Source organism: Hippocampus guttulatus, chromosome 15 (genome assembly GCF_054856545.1).
Source record: "Hippocampus guttulatus isolate MCC_2025c chromosome 15, RoL_Hgut_1.0, whole genome shotgun sequence".
NCBI classification, from domain to species: domain Eukaryota; kingdom Metazoa; phylum Chordata; class Actinopteri; order Syngnathiformes; family Syngnathidae; genus Hippocampus; species Hippocampus guttulatus.
In genome coordinates, this window is record NC_141275.1 from 11479785 (window position 1) to 11499791 (window position 20007).

Below are 20007 nucleotides of genomic sequence, written 5' to 3' on the forward strand. Positions count from 1 at the left end.
CTCCTGATAATTTACGAATACGAATAACATGTCGTTTTGTTCCCAAACATCATTTGCTCCACGTTCAAAACAATCTCCTCTTTTGATTTGCGCAGTAATGAAAAGCAGATGTGGCAAAGAGGAGGAGGAGGAGAAGGAGGTGGCTTAACTTTTGCAACAGCGAGATGAGGAGGAGGGGGGGGGGGGGGGGAAGAAAAAAAAACATCCAGGAAGTCCCAAATACGCAAAAATCGCTACGTTAGCACAAAAAAAGGAGGCGTGAACGAGTAGAACACAAAGCGTCCGTTTAACCTTTGAACCGTCTTCCTTTCACTCCACGACGAGTCACAAGACCGATTCCCGGTGATTCTCTCGAATGTCAATGCCAACGGTAAGCAAGGAGATACACTCGAGCGTTCCAAGGAAAGCAACAAGAGGGATTTGCACTCGCGTCTTGCTTGGGTTCGTGCGTCTTTTCCATCCCGCTAATTAACCTCATTAACCACCTCGTTGTGCTCCTTTCCACGCGCGCAATTTGGCGCGTGGTTTTCTGCATCCGAACGCTGCACGTTTGTTTGTCAATCTCTCTCTGCACGCTGCTCTTGGCATCATCTAGAAACTTCGGGTTCACAGTAACACAACTTTCTTAAAGTCATGACCACGGTCCACTTCAACCCGGGTTCGGATTCAGGTTTCAATGGGTGAGGAATTAAAGCACACACACGCACGCACAAAAAAAAACCCCACATGACTTCCTTCGAGGAAAGATTAACCTTGTGCATGTGTGTTTTTACTGCATGGTTTGATCCGTTTAATGTGTCACTTATTTTTTTTTTCAACAAATGTGTGTGTGGTTTTTTTCCCAGAAGTGTGGCAAGGATGGATGATGCCAAAGTGGAGATTGACAACGGGCAGGTTGATGCTATGGAACCAGACACTATGTACCAGTGAGTAAATTGCATTTGGGATTATTGGATTATGTTACATGGTAGGAGTGGTTAGAATGTCTGCCTTGCAGTTCTGAGGTCCTGGGTTTGAATCTGTTCTGGCCTTCCTGTGTGAAATCTGAGTCAACCAAACTCACAGATCCGATCATGATCAACTTTGGAGGCTCCGCTGTAGTATTTTTTAAAATCTGAATTCAATCATATCTTGTTGACTGCTGCTCCAAGTCATGATTAATATGGACTAAAATGAAACTAAACCGTCTTATTTTCCAGCAATATCCGGAAGAAAATTGCCCCCTTTGTTATGTCCTTTGGATTCCGGTCAGTATCTTTCAGAATTTTCGAAGCAATACCGTTTTATATTGGAAACTAACATCCCGTATTATCGCCACTCAGTGTTTTTGGAGTGGTACTGATCCTCGTTGACATCGTGCTGGTCATCGTGGACATTTCTCTGCCAGCCAGGAGCAGAGAAGTGGGAAATACTCTTGAGACCGTATCCCTGATTATCTCCTTTTTCTTCCTGGCCGATGTTCTTCTCAGGATCTACGTGGAAGGGTAGGCACACGACGTGCACACTGCTTGAAGAAAATACAAAGTGTGCTCCGATTGGCTTGTTAAAGAGGAAGTCATGAAAGGAGGAAGTGAATGAAATGAAAAAGCCGAGCAGGGAAAGCACTTCCGGGATGTTTTGAAACGACCGCGTTGACCTGCGATATTATCATGGCACATTTTATTCATTAATTTATGTATTTTTTTTGTGCGTGTGTGTTAAAGATTCAAAGTTTACTTTGGCTCCAAGCTGAACATCATTGACGCCTGTGTCGTGGTGGTTACATTGGTGGTCACCATGAGCTACACCTTCACTGACCTGTCGGGAGCCAGCCTCATTCCAAGGTACTCGTAAAGTAGACTGGATGCTTAAGATGATCATCATTAAAATGCAATCAAAACTTTAAAATGAGTCTCGAGTTCAATAACTAGATGCCAAATTTTCATTGGGTGTACCTAATGAAGTGTCTGATGAGGGATTATTTTTATCATTCTCACAAAGGAATTACATTCCGAAAAATTTTAAGTGCCTGCGCAATTTAAACGGAAAGCAGTGCTCAAGAGATCGTTACAATCTGTGCAGTAACTCTCTCGGGTATTTTCTTCATCACTTCGTTTTCATTGGCGCTTCCTCCGCAGGGTGGTTTCCTTTCTGCGTTTCTTGAGAATTATCATCCTGGTGAGGCTGTTCAGGCTAGCGGCTCAAAAGAAAGAGCTGGAAAAGGTCACAAGGAGGATGGTAAGACTGCCCCGTTGCCGTGTACGCAAACTCAATCGAAGGGAGACGTTAGCTTCCCGTCCGTTCTTCTCAGGTGTCCGAGAACAAGCGGCGCTACCAGAAGGACGGCTTTGACTTGGACCTCACTTACGTCACAGGTAGGAACCCCATCGAGTGATCGTAGCCTGTTGAAATCACCACTTTTATCTTCTTGTCCAGATCGGGTCATCGCCATGTCTTTCCCTTCATCTGGGAAGCAGTCGTTCTACAGGAACCCAATCAAAGTACGTGCAATTATTGCCATTTCGACTGCCCCAAAAAATTCGAAAAATAATCAACAAAACCAACCAATTTATGGGCACTCATGTGTTAGGCTGCTAACCTCGATGGTGTGGTAGTCATAGCTGTGTTAACCGATTGGTTGACCAAAAAAAAAAAAAAAAAACGTCGCTTCGACGTCGACAGCAGGAATGAACCTCAAGCCGCGTGTTTTCAAAAAGACAAAACAAGATGTGGTTGGCGAGAGGCGCCAGTTGCACGAGTCAGATGATTACAATCTGTTCACGTGTCTATTTATGACCTCACCTAATGTGAGGTTATATTTGAACTTTCTTCTTGCATTCGCATTTGAATTACGTTTCACGTCATCAAATTGCTTGTCCTGTCTGTTTGCTTCTCAGGAGGTGGCTCGCTTCCTTGACACTAAACACGAAGGCCATTACAGAGTTTACAACCTTTGCAGTAAGTCAGCTTCGCAATCATTCAACCGTAAAATTGGTGCCGGTGGAGCTATCGACCGTCTTTTGAGAAGCATTGAATCTATGAGGAAAACAAAAGTCATCATTTTTGACCCATGTTAAGATCTTGGGACTGTTGCAAACAATGTACAAAAAAAAAAATCTGAATCAAGTGAAACTGCTACATTATTGTAAAAAAATTTTGTTGTTATTTTGGCAGGTGAGAAAGGCTACGACCCCAAGTTTTTCCATTACAGGGTTGAACGGGTTTTCATCGACGACCACAACGTTCCTTCTTTAGAGTGAGTTTCTCTTCTGACCAAATTTGGTCAATTTCACATTTCACATCACTCGTTTCCAAGTGGTTCTGTCATTCTTACTTTGTGTTGGATATCTGCTTCTGATTGGGGCTTATTTGGATGAAAATGGCTGCTTCAAATCAAAATGGCAGACATTTTTATTTTTTGTGTGCATCCTGTCAAGATAGAAATGGCCACCAAATTTTGTGTTTGTTGTTAAAATGGGAGTCGGGGGGGGGGGGGGGGGGGGTACCATTTTCTCTTTTGGACACCTGGATTTTTTTGGATCACCTGATAATAAACATGACGTGAATTAATGGTCATGAAAGATGCTTTCTAAATGTACATTAAGAAACACAGAAGTAAGATAAAAATCACAAAATTCAGCACCGGTTAAGAAGTATGGGGAAATGTCATCCGATCTAATAGGGAATGCGTCCAAATTTCAAATGAGTGGAGTTCTGCACTCCACTGAATGATGTTGTCCTTTAATATCCTGTGTGTGTGTGTGTGTGTTTTTCAGGGACATGCTGAAATACACCGCGGGTGTGAGGGAGTGGATGTCTGCTGATCCCAAGAACGTCATCGCTATTCACTGCAAAGGAGGGAAAGGTGATTCCTCTTTTTGGCAGGGCTACGATTTCTTTACTGCACACGTGCACGAGTGCTGATTTTCGCCGTTGTATCAGGTCGTACTGGTACTCTAGTTTGCACGTGGCTTATCGACAGCGACCAGTTTGAGAGTGCACAGGTGAGGCAGACTAACAAGAGGTGCAATATAGGCAAGAGATTCCCCCCCACCCCGGCGACAGCTTTCCATTTGATTCCATCTTTGGCCTAATAGGACAGTCTGGAGTATTTTGGGGAGAGGAGGACAGACAAGAGTAGAAGCTCCAAGTTTCAAGGAGTGGAGACGCCCTCTCAGGTTGGATGACGCTCGTCGGGATAAAGCGCCCTACAACTCTGCTCAAGCATTTCTAGTCTAGGCTGGTTTTAATTCTCTTTTGTGCGTACGTAACTACAGAGCAGGTACGTGGGCTATTACGAGATCATGAAGACAAAATTCAACAGACAGCTTCCGCCTCCAAAGAGCCTCAAGATCAAGAGCATCCGCATCCACTCCATAGCAGGTCCAGCAACCCACACACACACACAAACACACGCACGCAGAGGCCACAACATGAACTGCACAATCTCATCATCCAAGATATTCAATTTTGATGGAGACTTTTTTTTTTTGGAGAAGTATAAATAATGCAGTTGTCCCCTTTCGTCATAAGGTGTGGGCAGAGGTAACGGCAGCGACTTGAAGGTGAAGATAATTGTCAGGAAAGAGCTGGTTTTTCAGTGTGTGTGCGCCACGCAGGAGAACTGCACAGTAAGTCACCGACTGTCCCAACGGAGGTGGGATCGCTCGCAAGTCGCAGAGAGACTCACCTTGTGGCTGTTTTGGGGTTTTAGGTGTTTCCCGACGTGGGGAGCAATGCAGCAGTCATCAGCCTTCAGAATGGGCCTGAGGTTCAAGGGGACGTCAAGGTCATGTTTGAGTCCACCGCTGTGAGTGTTTTTACATTTTGGAACCACATGTAAACAATGCTGTCTCTGTTAGAGAATACAAAGCTCTCCCATGTTCAATTTCCAAAACGTATCCTCCACAGGGTATCCCTAAAGGATATGAAGATGTTCCCTTCTACTTCTGGTTCAATACTTCCTTCATATCAGATAACAAGTATGAAAGTCCTCGCCTCAAATTTGCATATTTCCAATTTATGTTGACGGTAAAAGTGTCTCACTGTCATCTGATGGATGTCTCCGCAGGCTGTTTTTACCCAGAGAGGAATTGGACAACCCGCACAAGCCCAAAATGTGGGACTTGTACAAGGAGGACTTTGGCGTAACCATGTTGTTCTTGGATGTCTAGTATTGTTATTGTTATAATAAATGTTCTTTAGCAAGATGGACGCCTAAGAAACGTTTTTTTTTCTAACAGAGAGACTTAACGAATGAATTCTATCAGTTGGTAAAACAATGACAGCAAATGTTAAGATGCGCAAGTTTTTGTGGAATGCCCATATCAAGAAAAAAAGTAGAGGCTCATGTTGTGGTCAAAAGGTGAAAATAAAAGCATGTTATGTAACCAATTCATCAAAAATGGATGCCTACTTTTGATTTAATTCAAGAGTGCTCCGAAGAAGTGAGGTTAAGTGTTGACATACTGTATGCCACCAGCCAAATACTACATCTGCACAAGCTAATAAGAGCAAATTAAATACGATAGTAAATACGACCCAATTTCCACCTTTGCAATTTCTTTGGCTCGTTCCGTCACAGGCCTGGAGTGATCCGACGCAGCAGTTTACCCACAATGCCCCCGAGTCACCCCAGTGCTGTTTTCAAGACCGTCACCAAGTGGTCAAAAATAATCTTGAATATACTGTACTCTGAACAATACGACAGCCCTTTAATGTCTCCTACATAAGGTTTGAGACAAATACGGTAAGTACATTTTTTGTCGTGGTTTTTACACATGCATTTTACTAGTTGAACTGAGGAAAAAAAAATGTTAACTATGCGGTTATCAAAATGTTAACATTATGTAATGACATACACTTTTTTTATTGAATTATTGAAAGAAATTTAGCAATTATCCACTTTGTGATGCCATTTTGTCCACTTATTGTTGCACCCACATTTTGTGAATATTTAAAAAAAAAAAGTTCCAAAATCTTTTTAATTGACAATCAAGGACACATTTTATCCACAATTACCCACAAAAATATCCAAAAAGTCAATTAACGATCTATGTACTGTATGTCATGGTGCAGATGGACCTTGTGTATGTCAAATACTGTACGGTGTACTTTTGAATTTTGTGAGCATATTTGGATTCGCTATTCATCCGCTAACGTTAAAGTGCAGACACACAACTTTTGGGATTGATTGTGACCAAACATTATTGCATTTCAAGTCATCAGAAGACATTCTTATCTGGAAACATTGCACTTTGACACCTACTTCAAATACCAGCAAAGTTCCTCGCCTAACATGGAATTTTTCTCCCTTTGACACCATCGATATAGTTGCATTGCTGCAGCAAGTCATATCTGCCGCTTTGCAAAAAGCACAAGGCGGCAGTTTTGCAAGTCTCCTTGCACGGCTCGGAAACGTGCCCCTTGTGTCGAAAGTACCAGAACTTCTGGAAGAGGCGATCATCCCCGATGAAGCCCTGTACGAGGCCATCCAAGTCGGAGGGGAAAATGCTGGACAGCCCGTAGGCCTCTGTGGCACGGTAAAGCAGAGTCCACTTGGGGTGCTCTTGATGTTCTCCCGGTTTGCGGTTCGCCTCGGTCAAGTTGAGAATATAGGTCTCGTGGTCCAGAACCAGCCGAGAGCTGCCTTGGTAGTTCCCGTCTACGTAGTAAACGCGGTAACCTGGAAAGTCGATCAATCAATGGAGTCGATCAATCAATGGGTTCCGCGGGTACACGGTTAAAATAAAAGCCGTGACATGCTTACCTGGGTTTAAATTAATATAGGTGGTCACACTGGGAGAAATGAACGCAACCCCCAGTGGCCGAGTTACGGTCTCCCCGTCGTAAAAGATCTGGAATTCATCAAAGTGCGTGTGTCCAAAAAATTGACCTGTAATTGTACTTTCATACCTGGAAAGACAAAAAATACTTAACTGAGAGTTCTCGCGTCATGGTTGTCATCCGACTTGCTTAGAAGACCAAAACAAGTATGTAGAATAGATCTGATCATTTATCGCAATACAGATTAATGTATTGCTTGTGTTTCTTAAAAAATAAAATACATGGGAAGAGGACTTTGAAAAAGAAAATCGGATTCGATTGTTCAAAATCGTTAGCCGCTAAAGTAGCATTTTCATTTTCTAAAATCAACGTACCTGTTGACAATATGATAGTAGTTCCAGCTCCAGCTCCCCAAACACATACTAGGTGGAATATGGCCAATGATATGAACCTGTGCACAGAAAAACAATTTCAGTCGTAAACACAGCGACCAACAACTTTGGCCTCATAAAAAAAAAAAAAAAGCACTTTCGCAATGTGTACAATTCCCTACTTCCTGCTCACCTTCTCCCCCTTGTCTTCACTAGCCTGGAGAACGTGGACCAGCCACTGCAGCTGGTTGGCCGGGTCGGTGGAGTTCACCATGAGCCAAAAGTTCTCACGAGCGCAAAAGTTCATGTTGAGGGACACCAGCCTCAGGCCTGGATGGATCTCCGTTGTGTAAAATCCCCCGTATCTGCAATCGCATGCCGATTTTTTTTTTTCGTGGGGAGGGGGGTCACAGATAAAGGAAATGTTCTGTCTTTGCTTTGTCAGAATAATGGTAAAGATAAAAGCGTGACGAGTCAAATATCCTGCTTACAAGTACGCATCATATCAACTGTATTGGCTGAGAACTATGCCAATTTTTTTTAATGTCAGCGTCATTGTTACACTTTATGTAGTTGTGGGCTTTTCGACTGGGGTACTGTAGGAGGGGGGGAAAATGGTTATGTTTAAATCCTAACTAGAAAGGAAAATGGATTTAAGGAAAGAAACGTTAAGCCAACTGACATCAATTATATAAAGCTTTCCAGAGAAGCTCGTATAAAGATGATGATATCTTTGACAGTATGTCCAGATCCACCCATACACCCCCCCCCCCCCCCCCCACTTTAGTGCATATTCAAATGCGACCCACCTCAGAGACTTCAAAGCCGGCTCCGGCAGCCATTTTGACCACTCGTCCGCCATGGTGTCATAGAGCCAGGCGGAGGATCTGTTGCCGTGAACGAAAGGCGGCGGGAAGCTATTCACCGGTGTGCTCTCGTGGTTTCCAATCGAAGGGTAGACCGTCACATGAGGCCCAAGGTGTCTGAGAGAAAGATAAGACCGGACCAGTTGGTTGAAACAGAGCCAACTGCAACACCGCTGAACTTTCCAACAGTTTTCTTACTTCTGGATGAGCCTGGTGATGACGGTCAGAGCAGTGAGCTGCTGTTTCCTGGTCTGAGACCAGACATTGTGCGCCGGAATATCTCCCGTCCAATAGACCCAGTCCCAGGGTCCGGCCCCGGCGAGATTTTCCAAGAGGTTTTCAATAGTCCTGAGCGGCAGGTCGCATTTGCTGTATGTTCCCCAGTAGCCCGCCTCACTCCGCCGCCATTTGGGGGAGTCTGAGTCATTACGGCAGCACAGAGGCTCCTTGCAGTCGGCGGCGCTGCCAGTAGCGTACTCCTGTCATTCAAAATAATAGACAATTGCTTATTTACAAATAATTGGGTCTCACGAGTGATTCTTGAAACATGAACAAGGGCGCCAGTTCATTAAATAAAATGCATCTTTGACCTACATCTATTATGTACACACACACAAAAAATATATATATACATTTTAAGTAACGCATTTTAGAACGAACAGCTAATTTAATGTAACAAATATAACAGGACTGTTGATAATGTAAATGCTCATCCTTTCAAATGATGCAGTCTTACGTTGTCCCAGTGGATGTCTGTGAGAAACAGAACCCTGCTCTGTGGCGAGCCGGGTTTAGGCGGCACGGGCGGTGTAACGGGAGGTTTGGGGTCCTTGGGCAAAGTTATGTTCCACGACGCGTAGATGTCAAACTTGCCGCAAGGGGGGCCCAGTAGCAGGCCGCACGCCTCCGACGGCCACAGCAGGGACTCTTGTAAGGCCCGGATGAAGTCTTCCCGAAAAAGCTCAGTGATGTTACGACACACCTGCTCGTCGGCCAGGTGGAGGCGGATGCAGGCCTCGCCCATGGCGTAGGCCACTCGCTCTTCGTTTATGTCACTCTGGAAGAAAAATAATAAATACATAAATCCAACACAAGGACTGGACGTTCCAAATCTACTAAATGTCAACTAAATATTGAAATATTGACATCCGTATTGTGTTTTATTGTTTTTGTTATTGTAAAGTGTCCTTGGGTTTCTTGAAAGGCGCTTATAAATAAAATGCATTATTATTATTATTATTATTATTTGATGAACTGAACGGCACATTTGATCTCACACTGGTTGGGAATCACTGCTTTGAAAAATTGCATATTGTGCCCTATCTTGTAGCTTCCTTGTTTCACTGTCGTTTAAAAGATTGGACTCACATGTACGAGTCTATAATCTATACTCGAGAATCTATACTCTAGCACAATTGCGTTAAAAAACAGGGCCATGTTGTCTGTGAACTTTGTGTTCAAATCTCGGGTTGGGAGCAAAAGTAAAAAGTAAACAGAAAAATCAATACTAAAATCAAGTACAGATACATGAAAAATCTACTCGAATAGAATAAGTATTTGTGTATGTGCAGTCAAGTCTTACCAAGAGCGCCACATCCAGGAGGGTGAAGAGGACTTGACACATGCGGCACGAGATGGTGGTCCAGTTAAATTTCAACATTGGCAAGCGGAGACGCTCGATGACAAGCTGCGGCTGACCCGAGATCAGCGTCGGGTGACACGAGGCAGTCAAAGGAAACACGAACAGCAGCGCGCAGGTCAGCAGCCCGAAGCGGAGCTGCGGCAAAGGTAGCGGTGTCATATTGTTCTCGTACAAGCCTTTCAACGTCCCGGCGTTGACCAAACACAAACACAAGAGAGTCGCTTAGGGGTGAAGAGGAAACATCTTCGTGATTGTAGCGGTGAAACAGAGCCAAGTGGAGAAATGACGAACTAGCAAACTTTTAGCAAGCTAGTGCAGGCGGGAGCTTCGTCGTCGTCGTCTGAACCGTTGCGAGGCTTGCAACAAGAAGCAAAACAACAACAAAAAGTTGTGAAATTCTTGGAGTCATCCGCTGGTGGCTGCGGCTCAGCCGAGCGTCCTTCTTCTTTAAAGGAAGTCAGTCAGCTGATTGGTCATGTGACTCACACGTGAGAAACATTGTTTTGAAACCACTGCGCGTCTGACAAATGTTTGTCAATTTTTTAATACTCGTCGTCCTGACTACATATGTATCGCGTTCAAAGACCTGTACTAAAGGACTTTGAAGTGGCATCTTCCCTCTCGCGATTGTAATCGCCACGACACACCGTCATTGGGATCATTTCGTTCACGAGGCCTCTAAACATGTAAAAAGTGTTGTTGTTGTTCTTGTATATCATATACAATACGTATTTTGGTCGTTTAGCACAACAAAAACACTATCGAGATGTGGTCCCATAGCTATGAGCCAGAATATAAAATCATTTTTTATTGTATTTGGACAAAAGGCAATTAAAGCCTTACAGAGAGTTTTTCAAATGTCGTCGAGCCCTATCCTGAATACAGTTCAAGGACAAGATATTTTATCTTCAAACTGACTTTGAACACTCATTATGAATGTAATACCCGCAACATGTTATTTTGACTTCAAAATGGCGCCGCGTGAGTGGCTACCTTTCCAGCAGCTGCTATATTTTGTTGTTCTACTTCTTCCTTTCATAACTTTGCTGCTGTGAATCGGGAATTTCTCCATTGCGAGACTAATAAAGGTTTTCTTATCTTATCTTACTTTCCAAAAAGGGGAGGGAAAGTTAAGGAATGGTCTAAAATATTTTGGGACGATTCCATAGCTGAACCGTAAACTAGGCATCGTAAATTAGCAGAAAAATGCCAGTATTTGTCACGCGATTTGACTACGTGTAAAATTATTTTCTGGAAAAAAACGGATATGAGAAATGATCAGTCTCGGTATCTGTGTCTGACTGGGCTTTGGCATCATCCTGTGGCATCTAGAGGGCGTTACACATTTATTTGAGAAGCAAAAATCTGCTAAAAACTGCAAATAGTGAGTTTTTTATTATATCCCTGAAAATGGGGTTTCCAGAATAAATGGTGAATTCGTGAATAGTGAACCGTGAATGGGCTGGAGTTCATTAGAAGCGTCCCTGTCTAACTTTTTTGGGATTGTGTTGGAGGGTGGAGGGCATGGTTGATTGCACAGTGTCCTGCCGGCCCCCCTGGGCCGTGACAGATAGTCGTCGGTGGGGACGAGGGGGAAGGCTATCTGGGAAATAATCTGTCCACGCGTTAAGCTGCTTTATCCCCGCCGAGCCGACTGCTGCGCCTCCGGTTGGAGCGGCAGAAGCAGAAAAAGTCGCCGCTGAGGCAGACCACAAGTCCATACTTGGAACGGAACCAAGGAGGGAAACTGGCAAAGGTGGTTTGGGCATGGAACATACGACACTTTGGATATTCTTGATAACTACTTACGTCTTGTCAGGTAAGACTTTTCATCTCATTTTAACTTCCAATAGTAGCTTTTACAACTAGAGTTAGTTTTGTCCCACATTTGTGATCTATCGATCTATCTATCGATCTATCTAATCTCATTTGCATACGTGTTCCTAATTTAATGGTACCGTTTAATAGGCAGATTGTGGGGAAACTCTGGAGGTGTGAGAAACTCAATTTTTCTAACAGCGTAAAGCGTTTTGAGCACCCGAGGTCGAAAAGCGGTATACTGTAATATCCCATTTACCATAACCATCAATATGTGTTTTCTTCCTTTTTACAATGTTCTCCTGGTAGCTCAGCACCAAACACATTGATGTAAGCAAAGACTGTAAGAGCAATGATGTCATGGCATTGCCTCAAAAGCACTCACTAAACGTTCGGTCAGATTGCTTTGTGGCCACCTGCGAGTTCATTTTCCTCTTCTTATTTGTATCTAAAATAGCTGTCAATCACATTGGGCTGTTCACAGCCACATTTTATATGCAGAAAAAACTCAAATCTTGGCTCTGGCCTTCCTGTGAGCGCACCTGATGATGAATCAGGTTACACTAATATGTGGTTGAAGAACATTATTCTCATGTGTTTTACTAAATGGAGGGACGAGACCTGTGGCAGCATCCCCCAAAAAGTAGGGTAGAGGCGGTGGAGCTGTGACAATAGTGGCTGTGTACGGATGTGTTGAGCTGTTGTGACATCTGCTCTGATTGCTTTTTTTCACTCAGAGTCGCCCATAATGCCCTCTCCATGCCAGCTGAGCAGTAATTTGCTAGTGCGTTTCCATGTGTACATTCCCCTCTGTGTTTGTGCGTGTGTGCCGTGTGTTGAAGGACAGGGATTAGAGATGCACACGGAGGGTGAGACTACAAGATCGCTGCCAAATCCCAGACCGCAAACGTCTTCACCTGCTTGATGACCACTCATGCTCGTTCCCTCCACTTTCTGTTTTGCCTCTGGCGACTGACAAACTAACTCAAATTTTGGCATAATCCACTGCTTGGATCACCCAGACGAAAATAATCCAGGACAACCAGCTCTTCTTGTCCTCTTCCTCACCCCATTATGTTGCCTTGCAGACCCATTTTTATGATTGATGAGTGAGCCATCTTCTTACTCCCCCCACCCCCAACATCCTCCTCTGACATTTTGCACTCATCATGTCTCCTCATCTCCTCTATTTCTCTAAATTCATGTTCCCAAACAGCAACAAGAGTCATGCTAATCCTGTGAACTGGCCTCCCTGAACGCAGGCCAAGTGCACACTCCGCGCCGCCACACAGATTACATGCAAACATGCACACAGGCACTCCCAAACAATAACAGATTAAATTGTATGTTGTGATTTGGGGTGGGGCTGTATTTCAATCAGTTAAAATGGGATCATGGAAGGGATGTAATTTGGCAGAGTGGTTGTCACAAATGTGTTTCATTCTTGCTCCATATGATGCTGCTGCGGTGCAATCAGTTGCTTTGAGAGATAAGAGCTGGAGTGGGGAAATCACATGATATGGTGGCGGGCAATGTCATAAACTGAAAGTAGGTTTTAGGTTGCTATGTGTGTCAGCATGCACTTGCGCGTCATTCTGTGGAAGACAGTACTCATTGTGCGTCAGGTTCCTCACTTGTAAATTCCACACAAGCACAGCGTGTTAATCCGCGATCAATCACAGATTTGATGGCACAGAGATTAAAGAGTTAATCTGACCTCACTCTCTCTTTTCTCTCTTGTTTTATCCTTTTTCAGTGTTAGTATTTGGAAAAAGTCACTTTCAAACATTCGACTTTTGTAACCGTCCATTCACTCCCCCCCCCCCCTCCCACCAACAAAGACATGCTAGTAAAGACCAGCAATGATGTCGCAATTCGATTGTTCCTATGTCATCCCCCAGACTGCTTCTGACATGTACGGTGGATATAAAAATCTACCCATCCCGGTGACATTTTAAACACTACCCCCCCCCCCCCCCCACGGTGTATTCTTGAAGCATCTTTTATGTTTACAAGGAGTTTGTTTTTTATCAACAACTGGCCTTGAAGTAGAGCTGATGAGGACTAGTTGAAGGCCAATGGATAGCTGTGCAACTCATATTTCTCCATGAGCAAAATGAGACCGTACACTCCTCCCTTGTCTTTCGACAGAAACAATGCATGACACTTTATAAGACTGTTTTTTTTTTTTTTTTTTTTTTAATGCAACAGCTCATGTACAGTAAATAATTGGACTCATTTATGTGTGTTGCACGTGTAAAACAACACAGGCATTGTTGTGCCCGGTTCCCATGCTGCTGCTGTTTTTAGGTCATTGTGGCTCATGAGGTCATTTCCCATCCTCTTAAACAATAGAAGAATGAATGAATAGATCTGGTTGGAGAGCCGGAACATGAAAAATAGTGACGTCGAATGCGTGTGTGCTCAAATGCTGTGTGTGTTTGAGAGGACCAAGACAGGACTCACTGCGCTTCATCTAAAGCCTCTAATCAGCACCACACATTTTCGGGAATTTTCAGAATGTATATGTGGTGATGCATTTTAATATGAATAATCTCCACCCACAAACCGCTTTATCTCGGTCCAGTCGACAATAGGAAGAAGGCATGCTGTCACACAATTCACGTTATTAGTGTGACGAAGCACCCATGGCTGAGGTTGGACTGGGATTTATATTTGCTTGAAAATGTGATATATACTTTTGATGGTGAAAACCAAGTTGAATATTATCATGTTTCAAAGTTTCATTTCAGTATATGCGTGATTGACCTCGAACGCTATGTTGTCACAATTTGTACACAATGGAGCACACAGAAAAAAGGGCCAACTTGAGCTGAATGAAGCCAAGGCCTCACTAACTGATAATATAGACAGGAAGGTTCAACTTCAGGAGGGCAGCATGACAAGATGTCCTTCAGTTTGTTACAGTGTCTCAATTCATGCGAAAGCTACCCATTGAATTAACAAGGTATCCATTGTTTGCACCGGAAGATGTTCTGGTCTCCAGGTGTCCACTGAGGGCCATATCGGTGGGCTGGGCTGGGCTGGGAAGCGCGACATGCAAATAATGAGGAATGTTTTTCTGATATGTTACTTGTATTTTGCATATCCTGTGAATAAAAAGTGGTCAGCTGGGGTGCGAAGGTGGGCTTTCGATCTGAGAGGCAGCACGACTTATGCTGCCTTTGAGGAACTTCGCCCCCTTTGCTGATCAGCAAAAGACAATCTGATCCTTAGTTGAGTCGAGTCTTTTCGTTCAAAGTTCAAGATGTTCGGGTGAATTCCCTGACAACCTTGTATACGAAATGCATTATTACCCACAGTATGCACATGAAGAGGCCATTCAAGCATATCGCAATTTAAACCACAATATTTGGTACATCTATGCACAAAGTAATCCGTTTTGTTTTTACAAAGATGCTAATTCACTGTTATTGATTGACAGTCAATGTGGTATTAAGGCAACAATATGGTATATGGATTATTTCACCGCACAAGAGCTGTTTCCATTATTCAGGCGGACTGGTGTTGCTAAATAAGGAAACCACGATTAGACTGTGCATATCTTGTTGCGGTCACTGAATCACCGTCGCCCCTTTCTCAGAAACATGACTACAAATATTGAAACACTTGTCCAATAGTAATGCGGTTTAACAAGAGTGCAGAGCTTAAAGTATGTCTGCGATTTCTGCCTGGGGGTGTTTGTTTATGGCTTAACTTTGTCAGAAATGAGAGCAAAAACGTCATGTACACATCAATAAGCCGCCATTAATATACAGTCACGGAAATATTAAACTTGCTTGCTGAACTATAGCTAACGCGAATATGTGGCTGTTATACTAAATAGACTCATTTAGTCTGTTTAGATTGTTAAAAATCGAGATATTTATTTTTATTGTGTATTTTTGTCTTGTACTCACATACTGTACAGTAAATCATATATGGGACATCTGGTGCTTATGATAGGATGACGACAAGACATAAACAACTTGATATTATGCGACGTGCGTGTGTGAAAATGGGAGCAGCCATTGTTTGATGCATCGTTTGTTCAGTGTGCCATCCCTTGCGCTCTTCCAGGTTGCATTATGAATCAATCAGCAGGCTAGCTGCTTAAAAGTAAGACCACTCACACACTTGACAGACAGAGTGAGTGAGCTCACTCTGTCTGGCCGTGCAGCGCAAGAAAACACGTGAGTGACGTACACTAGGTGAAGTGGGGGAGGCTCTGGAGTGGATTTGTTCCAGAGGATCAGTCAGGTAGTGGGGACAGCCCTTCACAAATCACACTTATTTATACCTTACTGTAATCCACAACCTCTGACCTATCAGTCCGCTGCTGACCACGCAAATATATTGCATTGTCTGGAATATTGCTGCCAGTTAGTTAGTTAGTTATTAGTTCATTGAGATCGTTGATGAAAATGTCTGTTTCTTTTTTGTGTTACAGGAGGGAATGGCCAAACTGTAGAAATGGATGATGGGAAATCAGGGTACCTGGGTTCCAAGGTAGATCTTCGCTGTCGGTTCATCAACAGCTCGCCGCCTGTCAAAATCTCGCAGGTACTTGCCCACTTTGGCAGCTCAGCTCACAAAGGGGCCTTTAGTTGATATTAATGTAATCATCTAAAATTTCAAAGGACAGACAATAGACGGTTACGATTCAGGATTGTTTGGTTACAAAAACATCACATGGTGGTGTTTTTATAATAAAGTTCCCATTATTGGATACCGTCACAGTGTACCAAAAACGACCCAATAAAGATGATTTAAGTCACGTTGAACTGCAAATGGTTCAACTTGGGGATTCTTTTTTAGGAAGTAATTTGAAAAGCCTAACGCAGTATGTCACATCTCCATTCTGTACCTTCACAGGTGACATGGCAGAAACTGGTGAACGGCACAAAGCAGAACATGGCTATCGCCAACCCCTCCCTCGGAGTGTCCGTGGCCCCGCCCTACAAGGACCGCGTCACATTCAAGAACGCGGCGGTGAGGCGTCGAACTCCGACCCTTGAAGACACCACCATCACCTTCTCCTCGCTGCGTCTAGCTGACGAAGCCACCTACATCTGTGAATACACCACCTTCCCTGCTGGCAATAGGGAGAACAAGGTCAACCTGACTGTACATGGTGAGAACCGCCTGCATGTACAAAGCAGTGTCGCCAACTACTGGCCTGGCATGCGTATTGCAACATTTTTATTTAATGAGATTCAATATAATGATACAGTGCGTTGTTAGAATGAATCGATCAATGAATATTCGTCTCGATTGTGCTTTTTTAAAATTAACAGTCATTCCTTAACTCATTCACTCCCAAAGACGTTTTTATACGTCTTTTCAGACTTGGTCCAGAATTGACTGGTACTGAATGAGTTAATTGTTGTCTCTCAGTCCAAATTACAATCTGTTTTCTGTGCGGAGTTCCATGTATAGGCAATAAATTTCATCATATCATTGTTTAGTTCGCCCAACCACTCAGATGAGTCTGTCCACACCCACGCTGGTGGCTCGCGCATCCAACCTGAAGACGCCAGTGGCGACATGCATCTCTGCCAATGGAAAACCACCTGGTGTCATCAGGTGCGTGTTCATTTTAAGACTTTCAAATTCAAGGTGCATTGTTTTTTAAAGCTGAATTGTATCATATACTGTATATTTTTTTCAATTTAATCTCTTTAGATGTTAAAATGTTTCTCCTGTGGACAGGTGGGAGACGAGGGTACCTGGTGAAGTGACCACCCGCGAATACAGAAACTCAGATGGCACCTTCACAATTCAGAGCGACTACATTCTGGTGCCCAGCAGGGAAACGCACAAAGAGACGCTCACTTGTGTCACCTCCTACAACGACGAGTTGTTCACCGATAGTGTTACCCTCGACATTCAGTGTAAGTCATCCTCTTCCCAAAAATGTGTGTTTTTTATAGGTTGTGTAGTGCAACGGTTCTCAAACTAGGGTCCCACAAAACAATTCACAACAAAATATGATGTTGTATCATTTTTAAAGTGGAACTGGCACACCAGTAAAACAAACAAACAAAACAAACAACTCTCAACTTGCTTCAACATAGTCTGTTGACACCAAGATGATGGCAAAGGACTATTTTGTCTCAATGAAACTCCTCATGTCACTTCCACATTGTTTATTGACACCAAGATTTCACAAGATGGTAGCAAAATGCTATTTTTGTTGGAATGAAACTTCTCAACTCACTCTAACATAATTAATTGACACCAAGATGCCGCTAAAGTAATCCGTTCCAAACAGACATTTGAGAATAAGTGAACCGCAAAAATGTGCAGGTTCAGTGTCAATCACTTTGATTTCGTTCCTCCGGGCTCCTTTCTTGTCATAGCCATAACGATGCGAAAATAGATGGATCGTTCTTGTTCATGTGTGCACTCCAGATGAACCCGATGTTCTGGTGGATGGCTACGATGGAAACTGGTACCTGAACAGAGAGAACGTCCAGCTGAGCTGCCAAGCCGATGCCAACCCGGCCGTTTCCCTGTATCAGTGGAAACTGTGAGTGAAGAGGATTTAAAAAAAAAAAAGAAAAATATTTTTTTTTCTCTTGCTAAGTTTCTCACTGTGTTTTCTTTAGGATAAACGGCTCCATGCCGAGCAGTGCTGAAATAAGAGACAACATCCTCATCTTTAAAGGGCCAGTTACATACGATCTGCAGGGTACTTACGTGTGCGATGCCACCAACAGCATCGGGACCAGATCGGGCTTCGTGGAGGTCAGCGTTATAGGTAAGAGACCACTTTGCGTTAGGTCTCAAGAGCCAGAGTTGTTATCGATTGATGTGCGTCTTCTTTTCAGACAAGCCGCTCCCGCAGATAGCGACGGGTGATGTCATCAGCGTGGTGGCGTTATTGTTGGCGGCGGGCGTGCTGATGGGAATCACCATCACAGTGCTGGTGCTCAAGATCAGAAGCAGGAAGGATGATAGCTCGTATGTACTGTCAAGATTTTCGTGACTGACTGATCAACGTGTGACTCCTCAGTGTTTTTTTTAAATCTAGATTTATTCGTCAAAAACTATACAAAAACGAATACGTTTTTTTGGCTTGTTTTCTTAAACAAAAATGACTCGATATTGTTGACTACGCTGTTTATACTGTTTACTGTCTGTCTTTTTGCTCAGAGATGACTCTCCATCAAGGAAACTGTCCCAGCCGATACGGAAAAGAGCCGCGGAAGATATTCAGGTATACGTCGGCTCATTGGTCACCACATTAGATACAATTGCACATTATTAATACATCCAATCATAAATAGTCTGCATTTATAGACAATGAGGTGGAGGTATAAATTTAGTTCTGTTTTTGGGTAAATGTATAGTATATAAATACAGACTGTCTGATACATCTCTTACCTTGGACATTTTTAGATTTTTATTTTTTTATGTTTTTAAAAGTAAACTAGGCGAGGCGTGCTCGCTTCAAGCTGTTTATTGGTCAATGAAGCGCAATAATTCCCCCGTCTTCATCCATCGCTGCTCCAAAGTTCCAAATGATTGCTCTCCTCACCTGTCCACAGCATTCGGGGCGTTTCTACGAGGAGCTTCCGAACACAGCGGACTACGTGAGCTACAGACTAGCCTGTAACAAGGAGGACTACCCGGAGCCCTACTCCCCGCCCATTAACCCCGCCGTGTCCTTCCTGCCCCAACACCCCTACCACTCTCCACAAGCCACTACGACCACGGGCAGCAGCAGCAGCACCAGCTCATCCAAGAACACCTTCTCTCCACCCTCGCACTCCTCCGCCATCTTTAAGTATCCCTCAGTGCCAGGCCTGTCCTCTCCTCCCCCGGGGGTGGGGGCGTATACGTTCCCCAAAGAGCAGTACGTGTGAACCGACGGGGTGGTGCAGTGATCTGAAACGGAACAACACAAACTCTTTCCAAGAAAACTCTACTTGGACTACTTGGCAGTTTGTTTTTGGCTAAACTACCCTCTACTACGCTATATTTTTGTAAGAAAATAATTTTAAAAAACAAAATTAATCGTACTAAAGATTATATTTCATAATTTATGTTTCATAATCACTGTCTTCATCCTGCACTGTAATCACTGATCGTTTCTAACACTGAATCCCAGCATACCTCACCTTTTACGTCTTGCTTTATTGTGTTTGCATTTTGACAAGACATTTTTATTGACGGAGATTTATCTTTTTTTTTTGACATTTATAGAAAAAAATATGCGTTTATGTGTTTTTAGTATTCATTGACACCGGTTGTTGGATGATTTTTTTTAGTATTGAAATTAAAAAATGAGCAAGAGCCTCGTGCCACTGGTGTCGCTTTTCACAAAAACTTAAAGCATGAATGTGCGGACCCAAAATATTTGATTGCTTACAGCAGGAATTATCCACCTGTCCATTTTCTAGAACACTACTCCCCTTCTCCATTTTTAGCCAGCGAGTGCATTTATTTCGTTATAACTTGAGCCCCGTCACAATGGATGTGGTCATTGCCAAGTTTCTGATACTGATCAGTGGCCTACATTCATCTGAGAGAGACATCT

General features: G+C 43.4%; 3 protein-coding genes across 6 annotated transcripts; 2 read left to right on the forward strand and 1 right to left on the reverse strand.

Annotated features, from left to right (window-relative positions):
- The first annotated feature begins 220 nt into the window (after window positions 1–220).
- Window positions 221–5189, forward strand: tpte (transmembrane phosphatase with tensin homology). Of its 3 annotated transcripts, none has more exons than XM_086131477.1 (19): window positions 237–441; window positions 596–680; window positions 846–926; window positions 1200–1247; window positions 1323–1484; window positions 1704–1823; window positions 2118–2217; window positions 2291–2354; window positions 2416–2480; window positions 2877–2937; window positions 3154–3235; window positions 3756–3844; window positions 3922–3983; window positions 4077–4157; window positions 4257–4362; window positions 4513–4610; window positions 4694–4789; window positions 4891–4961; window positions 5051–5189. In XM_086131477.1, the coding sequence occupies exons 2-19, from the start codon at window positions 634–636 to the stop codon at window positions 5151–5153; spliced, it is 1536 nt and encodes a 511-aa protein (XP_085987603.1). In that variant the 5' UTR covers window positions 237–441; window positions 596–633; the 3' UTR covers window positions 5154–5189. The 3 variants fall into 3 exon arrangements, with proteins under 3 accessions (XP_085987604.1, XP_085987603.1, XP_085987602.1); XM_086131476.1 differs by having other exon boundaries at window positions 237–370; XM_086131478.1 differs by lacking the exon at window positions 596–680 and having other exon boundaries at window positions 221–370.
- Window positions 5190–5945: 756 nt separating this feature from the next.
- On the reverse strand, window positions 5946–10076 carry smpd1 (sphingomyelin phosphodiesterase 1). Its single transcript, XM_086131474.1, has 8 exons — window positions 9585–10076; window positions 8739–9059; window positions 8201–8481; window positions 7946–8119; window positions 7330–7501; window positions 7140–7216; window positions 6749–6894; window positions 5946–6664 (listed from the first exon to the last, which is right to left on the reverse strand). Exons 1-8 carry the CDS (start codon window positions 9801–9803, stop codon window positions 6273–6275), a joined length of 1782 nt encoding a protein of 593 aa, XP_085987600.1. The 5' UTR covers window positions 9804–10076; the 3' UTR covers window positions 5946–6272.
- Window positions 10077–10080: 4 nt separating this feature from the next.
- Window positions 10081–19763, forward strand: nectin1a (nectin cell adhesion molecule 1a). Of its 2 annotated transcripts, none has more exons than XM_086131479.1 (10): window positions 10081–11463; window positions 15913–16025; window positions 16338–16596; window positions 16931–17048; window positions 17175–17356; window positions 17877–17994; window positions 18074–18225; window positions 18296–18428; window positions 18621–18684; window positions 19016–19763. In XM_086131479.1, the coding sequence occupies exons 1-10, from the start codon at window positions 11412–11414 to the stop codon at window positions 19331–19333; spliced, it is 1509 nt and encodes a 502-aa protein (XP_085987605.1). In that variant the 5' UTR covers window positions 10081–11411; the 3' UTR covers window positions 19334–19763. The 2 variants fall into 2 exon arrangements, with proteins under 2 accessions (XP_085987605.1, XP_085987606.1); XM_086131480.1 differs by lacking the exon at window positions 10081–11463 and adding an exon at window positions 13840–13864.
- The last annotated feature ends 244 nt before the right edge of the window (window positions 19764–20007 follow it).